This window comes from Mobula hypostoma, chromosome 25 (genome assembly GCF_963921235.1).
Source record: "Mobula hypostoma chromosome 25, sMobHyp1.1, whole genome shotgun sequence".
In the NCBI taxonomy this organism is placed as follows: domain Eukaryota; kingdom Metazoa; phylum Chordata; class Chondrichthyes; order Myliobatiformes; family Myliobatidae; genus Mobula; species Mobula hypostoma.
The window spans coordinates 43,492,335-43,503,140 of NC_086121.1; the positions used below are offsets into that span (position 1 = coordinate 43,492,335).

Below are 10,806 nucleotides of genomic sequence, written 5' to 3' on the forward strand. Positions count from 1 at the left end.
TACCTATGGCTGTGACAGTGTTAGTTGTCCAAAACAGGAATATCTGATGATTCCCCTTGAAGCTGCATGCAAAGAGCAGCCACTCTGCGACGCCATCTTCACTCACCTGGAAGGACTGGTTGCAGTCCTGAATGGTAGCGAGGGAAGAGGTGTCGGGGCAGGTGTAGCACCTCTCATGCTCGTGGGGATAAAGGATTAAAGGGAGTGCAGGAACTGGAGCCCCATATAGTGGGAAGACAGAGTAGCAAACATTATCTGTTTAGCCAAATGGCCTGATAAGAGATTACTGCAGGTTGAATATTCCTTACTTCACAAACCAAGGACTTACTTTAAAAATAAGTTTTTGAATTGACTTTTTTTCTGAACCGAATCTTAACAATGATTGGTCATCATTAGATTATACTGGAATCAACATTCCTCTAGATTCAAAGTAACCTTAATGCTGATGAGGGAATACAAAAAGGCAGTAAGTAAGTAAATACCGGGAGATTCTTCTGAGAATACACTGAACAGGCAAGGACATAGTAGATGGACTATAACCCGCAAAGATCCAAAGTTATCTGGTTGGTCAAAAAAAGTCAGAATATCCTTTAAATGGATACAGAGTGAAATATTTTGTTGTTGAAAGTCTTTGGGTATCCTTGTACATAGAGGTCCAAGACCTCTGCAGATAAAGCTGAGCATGTGCAGAATCACAGAACTTTAAACAAGAAACTGACAGTATTCTTAAAGGGGAAACTATAACAACATGGGGTTGTAATAGATCATCTGGTACTCTTCACAGAGCAGAGAAATCCACCCAAGGTCTGGCCAATATCTATCCCTCTGAAAGCTAATTCAGAACTATTTTTCACTATTGCGTCTATAAACCTGCTGAGCAGAAATTGGCTGCCACATTCAACAATGACAAGTTAACACTAATTTCAGGAATGTTTCAGGTGAAACACGTGGATCAATAGTCAAATCGTTAGTTGAGTACAAAACCTGAGAGCTCAAACTACACTTTCGAGATCCGAGTGTATACACTATGTTAGCACCCTTATGCTGTATTAAGAATTCGTTTTGCTCTCACTCAGATGTCATCTTCAATTAAAAACAACTTTGTCTCCGTGCTCAGGATGCAAAAAATTTCAAAGGCACTTTTGAGAAAAGAAGCAGGATCTTTCTTCCTGTGTTCCTCCCATAATGTACCCTCAACCAATACAGACAGATCTGATACCTTACATTATTATTCCTTTGGGGACTGGGATTTGCTTTTACTGCCAGCCATGTGTAGTACATTAAAACAGTGAATACACTTCAGAAATACTTAATTATCACTATACTGCTTTGGACCACTCTGAACACATGAAAAACACTTCATAATTACATGGAGATCTTTTTAGGTTGATTGCTTTGATTTAAAAAACATACACTACAATTTAAAGCTGTAGTGCTAACAAACCCTTACTTACAAAGCATGCACTGCAGCATTATAGCCCCACTGAAACAACATCCTCTTAAAGTTACAAACTCTAGATTCAAATTATAGACCATCAAACTATTAATTAGGAAAACAATGTACAGAACCTGCACTATATTAACCAATTACTGATGAAGAACTTACCAGTTAGGATTAAACGTTCTATGGGCAGATTTTGGTTTAAGTTCTGAAGCACAGTTTTTAGCCTGGGGTAAGCTTCTTTACTTTGATCAAGCACAAATAGCAGAGTTTCTAGTTGCAAAGTCTTCTCTTCTGTAACTTTATCCAGTAATCTGCTGAAAACTTCACTACTTTCTGTTTCTTTACAGCAGTCTAAAAATACCTGAGGTAGAACATAAGTGTACACCAATTATGTTTCATGGGCCAGATCATGCTCACCCTATTACATCTAACCCCGCTCTTCCTGGGAGCACAACTTGCTGTTAATCCATATTTGCACTTGCATGGATCCGACGCAGAAGGAATATCATGCTGCACCACCCACAACAAGACTTCCCCCCCGCCACCCGTACATAGCCTAGAAAGTAACAGTATGTAAAGTAACACAAGGATGCCTCACCCCAAAATATCCCTGACAACCAGAAAGGCAGTGGGATTGGGAGAACTGGGCTAGATCAAATGTACTCATTATCAGAGACATTTCAAACTTAAAATTTAAGTACATAGTTTTTGAATATTAAAATTTCAGAAGTTAACCAAAATGCTTAAAAAAATTATTCAACACCTTAACCTAAATCAAAACAATCTAAATCTCCTTCCCTTTTGCCTTTTAAATGTTTGCCCTATAATGTCCATTGAAAACAATCCAACCTTGGAAATTGTACTGGTGACAAAAGTATTTACACCACAGGGCACTCTTGATCCCCAAGCCTCGTATGCAAGAGAGGTGGGAGAGGATCAAATACATTTCACCTGAATAAGATAATTAAAGTTAGGGAAGGGCTACATCATCTTTGTCTGCTGTGTGGGGGTGGTTGACGGGTATGCATGAAAGTGGGGGCAAATGTAGCTGGGGGAAGCAATTACAATTGAAATAACAAGTGTGTCAATACCTTTTTCTCTGGTAATGGGATGTCATCACATTTGGTTACAGAATCCACTAAAGCTCGCAGATCCTGGACTGCTTCTGCAAGATCATCTTTATGCTGCAACAGGAATTCCTGTTCTGTCAGATTCCTAGATTCTTCTGTTCAGAGATACAAATCCACCATTACTTTTCCAGAAAATGAATATTATATAAGATCACATTAAATTTGACACGACTCAGCTAATATTTTCTAAACCCGTTAACCTTTAAGTACAGGTCCTTTGCAGATTCTGTTACTGTTACGTACCCCGTAACTGGGTTGCCAAACCAGCAGAAATGGATCACTCAGTTGGAGTCTGGAGTACTAGAACTAAGAAAGTTTTATTAAAGAAACAAGCAACACAGTAATCGAAAGGATAATAAATGCAACAATTCAACAATGATAACCACACATGTGCACAGAATTAAGATAACAGCATCAATCAAGCTCTATCGTTGTCTAGGGGTAAATGACCAATTTCAAAATGACTCAAAGTTCAGTCCAGTTAGTAGTTCAGTTCGCAGTAATCGTTGCCATGGCGATGGACAAGGTGGGGGAAGAGAGACAGAGAGAACAGGAACAACTGATCATTCAGAACGGCTTCACTCACAGACCGGCGGGATGGCTCACAAGCAACTTTTGGGCGGGTCCTTGGTGATGTCACCTGAGGTCACCGACTGTGACCCCTCCTCCAGATGCGGTCGATCCTCTGCAGTGAACCCGGCACCCAGGCAAGGGCGGACACACACCGGGTTCCCGCTGATCGTACCTTTCCACCCTGGTCGTTGTCGGGTACTTCTCACCCACTCGTGAGAAGCGTACCGCTTCCAGGGTCTCGTTACCTCGGGTGGCGTGTGTCCCTGTCTTAGCGAACCTGTCCCCTTTTTATCCCCCTGCTGGGGTATCGCCTGTCCATCACTTCAAACAGTTCAGGGTTCAAAGGGGGAGCCGCTCCAGACAGCTCCCTCTCCCACGTCCCTCCATTACACATCTCCAGACGCTGCTCCATTGTTCCTTATCTCTCCTTCCCCTGAGGGCAGGTGGCAGACCAACTGCTGATGCCACTGATGCTAGCCCAGGCCAGCAAACATCTTAATTTTATGTGTATTCTCGTAACATTACTGAGAACCATTCATAATCATAACAGTTCACAAATCAGAAATGCATTTTCCCCAAAATATATTTAAGTAAGAACATAGGCCAAGCAAAGGCAACATGTTGTTAAACTGTGTATTGCTGTGGACCAAGTTCTCCCACAGCAGAAGATGCCTACAGCTCTGCAACTGGCAAACCCAACCAGCTAGCTCCCTAAACATGTGTATGTACATAAGTTGGGTGTTCAGAACCTGAGGAAAACAAACGTGGCATGTTTTCACTCTTTCTCACCATACATTAATCATCACAGCTACAGATAGTCAGAGGTGAGGGGCTGCTTGTGTTATGCAACGTATAAACGTGGTTGCATTACCGATAATGATGATCTAAACTCTTACTGCTATGATGTATGTGCCACGGAAAAAGGATGGTTGTAGGTGCCTTTAACCATGGGTACACTCTATCCAGAATGAGCAGTGCAGCCTAGATAACAATTACTACATTGCAGCTGTTGATCTTAGGATCAATTTCAACCAGATAGGACTAGTGGTCTGAGTTACATGAATGCCAAACTAATCAAGGGTAAAAAATTTCCTTCCACAAAGGACATTGCTGATCCGTGTTTTCAACAACAATCCAGTAATTTACTGAAACTAGTTATTTTTTTTAAAATTGCAGCTTTATCTAATTATTCTGGAGCAAAGGTGTTGGCGCGTGGCCAAGTGGTTAAGGCCTTCGTCTGTGATTTGAAGGTCACTAGTTCAAGCCTTGGCTGAGGCAGTGTGTCCTTGAGCAAGGCACTTAACCACACATTGCTCTGCGATAACACCGGTGCCAAGCTGTACCGGTCCTAATGCCCTTCCCTTGGACAACATCGGTGGCGTGGAGAGGGGAGACTTGCAGCATGGGCAACTGCTGGTCTTCCATACAACCTTGCCCAGGCCTGCACCCTGGAAACTTTCCAAGGTGCAAATCCACGGTCTCATGAGACTAACGGATGCCCATAAGAAAAGGTTCAGAAATCTTACTGGCTGTCTGTAACCTAACTAATATGCTAGTGCATCAGTAAATTACATATAAACTTTGCTCACACAGAAAAATTCACACTCAAAAGCCGAACTGTACCTGGGATCACAGGCTTCTCTTTCTTACTGGATCCTTCAGGAACCATCTCTTCACTGATCAATCCAACACCATCTGAAGAACTACAGATGTCCTGGCTATTATCTGTACTTCCTTCGGGTAAATTTTGTTTGTGTTCTTCATCTTGTTTTGGTTCAACATTATCAGCAAACATAACATTTTCTTCAAAGGGAAGTGTCGTCTCTACAAAGTCTACCGTGCCAGTGCAACATAATCTTTTCACAGGAATGTGCTGGTCTGAAGTCATCATGACTTTGGCATTAGTGGAATCAGATACTTCATTTTTCCCTGATTCTTGTGACAGCCAATGCTTGTCTGTGCCAGCTGGATTCTGTGCGATTATCTGCTGCGTCACTTCATTTTCGGCAGGAGGAGAAACCTGCACCTCGCTTACCACAGTGTGCTTCATCAGGTTTGCCACAATGTTCTTGCAGCTTACAGCAATATCAAACATTTGCAAATTATCCGCAACAGAAACAACTTTTGTGAAGTTATGCTTTCCTGGAGGCACTTTTCCTGTATAGACCATCTCCAAAAGAACAGCAAACTCTTCTGGGCACACTACAGCTTGGTCAATGGAAATTGTGTCCGTGTTATCCAGGAGAGACTTAAATAGCAAACTGGAGGCAGCTAACACAAGCTTGTGTGCTCTAAACTTAGTGTTTCCGATGAACAGGGTACAATCACAGAACTGCTCCTCTTTTCTCAAGGTGTACAGCTGCTGCATGAGCTGCCTGCTGTAGTTTGGCAATTCCATGGTATCGATCACCTTCAAATCTCTCAAGATAATACCCCCAGACGTTGCCTTGAAAAAGTAAAGAAAAATCTTGAATGAACCTCTGGCATCTGAGAACACATGGTTCACATTCTTTTAAACTCAGTAACAAGACAATATTGTACACATGCGTACAGAAAATGATGGGGATATTTAATACATCAGGCAGCTTATGTGGACGGGAGATAGGTTAGCGAAAATCATAGAAACAGCAAATGCTGGAGATCTGAAATAAAAGCAGAAAATGTGGAAACTATACTCCAACTGTGTTGGAGTACTGTGTCCAGTTCTGGTCACCTCACTATAGGAAGGATGTGGAAGCATTGGAAAGGGTACAGAGGAGATTTACCAGGATGCTGCCTGGTTTAGAGAGTATGCATTATGATCAGAGATTAAGGTAGCTAGGGCTTTACTCTTTGGAGAGAAGGAGGATGAGAGGAGACATGATAGAATTGTACAAGATAATAAGAGGAATAGATAGAGTGGATAGCCAGCGCCTCTTCCCCAGGCACCACTGCTCAATACAAGAGGACATGGCTTTAAGGTAAGGGGTGGGAAGTTCAAGGGGGATATTAGAGGAAGGTTTTTTACTCAAGAGCGTGGTTGGTGTGTGGAATGCACTGCCTGAGTCAGTGGTGGAGGCAGATACACTCGTGAAGTTTAAGAGACTACTAGACAGGTATATGGAGGAATTTAAAGTGGGGGCTTATATGGGAGGCAGGGTTTGATGGTCGGCACAACGTTGTGGGCCGAAGGGCCTGTAGTGTGCTGTACTATTCTATGTTCTATGCTTAAATCAGAACATAGTGGACAAAGAATCAGTTAGGATATAGGACCAGTGTGTCTGCTCCCATCATGGCTAATTTATTATCCCTCTCAACCCCATTATCTTGCCTTCTCACTGTAACCTTTGACGCCCTGACAAACCAAGAACCTAACAACCTCTGCTTTAAATATACTCAACGATTTGGCCTCCATTACCACCCGCACCAATGAATTCCGGATTCACCATCCTCTGGCTAAAGAAATTCCTTCTCATCTCTTCCAAATGGACGTTTCCCTATTCTGAGACTGTGCCCTCTGCTTCTAGTCTCACTCACGACAGGGAACATTCTCTACACATCCACTCTATCTAGATTCAACAGGTTCATTGATAGGTGCATTGTTCTGAACTCCAACGAGTACAGCCCCACAGCCAACAAATACTCCTCACAATGAACACTTTCATTCATTGAATCATTCTCATGAACCATTTTCCTTCCTTACCACTGACTCAACCTGTACGTTAACCTTTAGGGAATCCTGCACAAGGAATTCCAAGTCCTTTTGCACCTCTGATTTCTGAATTGTCCCCCTATTTAGAAAACAGTGTCTGCTTTTATTCCTTCTACCAAAGTGCATGATCATTATACCTTGTATACCATCTGCCACTTCTTCGCCTATTATCCCAATCTGTCCAAAGAGTCTGTCTTCTGCAGACTCTCTGCCTCCTCAACATTACCTGCCCCTCCACCTATCTTCGTATGGTCAGCAAACTTGGCCACAAAGCCATCAATTCTGTCATGGAAATCATTGACAGAATCGGAGCAAATACCGATGTCTGCGGAACATCACTTGCCAGTGACAGCCAGCCAGAATCGACCCCTATTAATCCCGCTCTCTGCCTTCTGCCAATCAGCCAATCTCCTATCAATGCTAGTATATTTCCTGTAATACCATGACCTCTTATCTTGTTAAGCAGTCTCATTTGCAGGACATTATCAAAGGCCTTCTGAAAATCCAAGTGAACAACATCTACTGACCCTCCTTTGTTTATCCTGCCTGTTATTTCCTCAAAGAATTCCAACTGATTTGTCAGACAAGATTTCCCCTCAAGGGAACCATGATGACTTTATTACATGCCTCCAAGTACCCCGAAGCTCATCCTTCATAATGGACTCCAACATCTTCCCAACCATTGAAGTCAGGCTAACTGGTCGATCATTTCCTTTCATCTGCCTCCCTCCATTTTTAAGGACAGGAGTGATACTTGCAATTTTCTAGTCCTCCGGAACCATTCCAGAATCTAGCAATCCTTGAAAGATCATCACTAATTCCTCCCCAATATCTTCAGCTACCTCCTTCAGAACTCTGGGGTGTAGTCCATCTGGTCCAGTTGACCTTTCAACTTCCCAAGCACCTTAGTAATAGCAACTACACTCAACTTAGTTAGCTTATCAGGTCAAAGAGCCTTCACGAGAACGGCAAAAGTGAGAAAACAAGCTTGTGGAGTAGTGAAAAGAACAAAGAGTATGTCAGATATCAAGTGGGAATCAAAGTTGTCTTGGTGGCATAAATGCTATTGATGCTGTGGGAGTGAGGCTAATGAATGCTTGTTAATTGCAGCTGATCTGTTTAAAAGAATGTAAAGACAAAGATAAATAAGAATCGTACTGTTTCAGAAAGAAATATTATTCAACTTTGAGATGCAAAACAAAGGAGCAGCTAGGTTAGGGGCTGCCCTCCATAATTCACTCAGAGGAAGACAAATTGGACTGTGTTGGTCTGCAGCTGCACGAGCTCGTTGATGACTGCTGCATGATTGTTCTTGCAGAAACATGGCTCCTGTACAACATCCCATACACCATCAATCTATAGGCTATAGATACTTCGACTGCATTTTTTTGTGACTGTTTTTCTGTTATTGTAGTTATACCATACTCTCTTAGGTACATATATATAGCTAGGGTGTCAAGACTTTTGCAATACATATTAATTTTATGTATTGCACTGTACTAATGCCGTAAAAAGAAAAACAATTTTCATGACATATGTAAGTGACTGATCCTGATAGGGGCCTCTATTGTAGACTGTGAGTGGGAAGGGCATGGTTGGGAAAAGGAGAGGGGAGGGAGTAAGAACCACCAGAGAGACATTCTGTAATGATCAGTAAATTGTGTGGAATCAAATGAGCTTGCATGTTGTCTCAGGCTGGATGTGTCTGCACGTGCGCCACCTCCCTCACCCTGGCACTCCTTCTTTGCTAAGTGTCCCACACCCCTCCACCCTCACCATCCCCAACATCCTTTACTCCCTCCAGATTTACACACCAATTCTCCACTCCAGGTTGACAAAGATAGTACTGTGCAAAAGTCGTAGGCACCCGAGCTATATACATGTGCCTAAGATTTCTGCACAGTATGTGTTGTGTGACGGTTGGCCCCGAAGGAATGCTGTTTTGTTTTATTCAGGAGTATGGTTGAATGACAGCTGAACTTGACCTTGAATTTGATCACTGTCACATACATCAAGGTACAGCGAAAAACTTGTCTTGCATTTTGTCCATACAGATCAATTCATTTCATTACAATCACAGATTTAGATAGTAAAAGGTAAAACAATAACAGAATGCAGAATCAAGCGTTACAGTACAGAAAAAATGCAGTAAGGTGGAAGGTAAAAACGAGGCAAGTTGTGAGGTCAACCCTCCAAATTATAATTCCAGGAGACCATTCAATAACTTTATAACTGTATGCAGATGTTGTCCTTGATCCTGGTGGCGCAAGCTTTCTTTCGAGCTTCTGTACCTTCTGCCCAAAAAGATAGGATGTCCGGAGTGATGGGGTCTTCGAAAACGTTGCATGCTTTAACGAGGCAACGGCAAGTATACACAGAGTCCACAGGGTTGGCTGGTTTCCATAACGGCCTGAGCTGCGTCCACAACTCTCTGCAGTTTCTTGCGGTCACAAGCAGAGCAGCTTTCATACCAAGCCGTGATGCATTTGGATAGGATGCTTTCTATTCTGCACCGCTAAAAATTGCTGAGGCTCAAAGAGGACATGCCAAATTTCTTTGGACTCCTGAGGAAGTCGAGGCGCTAGTGTGCGCTTTCTTGGACGTGGCCAAGATTGCCCAGAGCGAGCACAGAATGCTTACATATCTGAGAAGAGTTCATAGATGAGCCAGCCCAAGGGCAGGAGATTTAAATGCAAATCTGTTGACTTCAGATTTAAAAGGGGAATTCGGCAGTACTTCCTGCTGTACATATTAAAGGTTGCAAGGATACATGCACGTACCGTGCCGAAACCGGTTAAAAAGGTTCTTGGTCTCCTAGCCTTTAGAGACCGAGGGATGGGGAAGGAGGCCCAGCTGACTGTAACTGTGTTGGGTCCAGTCTATGGACTGCCGACCAGCCTCGCGGATTAAATTACCGTGCTCTCGGGTAAGTGGGCGGCTTTGCCGGCCGGAACCCGGGCATTACCTCCGGAGCGAAGGGGTTCCCTCACAGCGCCGGCCTCGGGGACACGCAGAAAGACAGCCCTATCTCTCAGACATGGCTGACTCTAGTCAGTGGCCGCGCCTCAAAGAAACCCTAGCAACAGCCAATCAGCCCAACACCCTTTCCCGAGCCCACACTGACCTCGCCCGCCGCTTCTTCCATCCCACACCCGGACTCCAGAACCACGTGAGCGAGCAGCCCTACGCAGGCCGCTACCCGTCCAACCGAGCGCTCCGCCAGTGCGCAGGCTCGTACCCGGCCGTCCGTGCTTGCTGAGCGGTGCGCATGCTCGTACCCGACCGTCCGTGCTTTCTGAGTGGTGCGCAGGCTCGTGCCCGGCCGTCCGTGCTTTCTGAGTGGTGCGCATTTCTGAGAACCCGGAAGTACATTCATACTTGTCAACGCCCCTCTAATGCACAATATATTTTACAATGTCCAGGCGATTTCTGATTTTTGAGAGTATGTGGTTCTCTGCACTGAAGCCTCTTTCAACAAGGTAGGATGAAACTTCGTATGACAGTGTAGCCACATACCACAAAAGCCGACATTTTTGAAAAGCATTTTTGCTGCTTCTTCATTATGAATTAGACAATTTCTTCTGGCAAACTCTTCCTGTTCTCCACCAGTTCGGAATTTCCAGTTCTCCAAATCCTTGACACAATTCTGAAACCCTTCTTCAGTGACTGTAGGTGTAAGCAGTACTCCTGGAAATCACCGTCTGTGAAAGAGAGTGCCATATTTTCCATGCAGTGAAACTGTGAGAACACTCTTCTCCCAATGTTTTACTTATATATTTCCAATTTTCCATTACAAGTGGACACTGCACTTTTTGCCTGGATTAAATTGAAATTCTCACCCTGCAGTTTCATATTTAGAATGTTCATTTTGTCATACAGATCAGCTAAGTATGCTACATTGCCACGTAGAAGCCCAATCTTGATTCCCAGCCTCTTGTTGACTTTGAGCAAAAGTTCAACCACAGTGT

General features: G+C 43.5%; 1 protein-coding gene across 3 annotated transcripts in view; it reads right to left on the reverse strand.

The window, feature by feature from the left end:
- zbtb40 (zinc finger and BTB domain containing 40) overlaps positions 1 to 10,051 on the reverse strand; it is a 113,957-nt gene extending 103,906 nt beyond the window's left edge. For 2 of the 3 annotated variants that reach the window (XM_063033298.1, XM_063033296.1), the window contains exons 1-4: positions 9,963 to 10,051; positions 4,771 to 5,593; positions 2,536 to 2,669; positions 1,607 to 1,805 (exon numbers count right to left, since the gene is read on the reverse strand). In XM_063033298.1, the coding sequence (XP_062889368.1) occupies positions 1,607 to 1,805; positions 2,536 to 2,669; positions 4,771 to 5,593; positions 9,963 to 9,983 (1,177 nt within the window). In that variant the 5' untranslated portion in view covers positions 9,984 to 10,051. Of the gene's footprint in view, positions 1 to 1,606; positions 1,806 to 2,535; positions 2,670 to 4,770; positions 5,594 to 9,129; positions 9,877 to 9,962 lie in introns of those variants that run through there. The other variant, XM_063033297.1, reaches the window with a different exon arrangement.
- Positions 10,052 to 10,806: the final 755 nt, after the last annotated feature.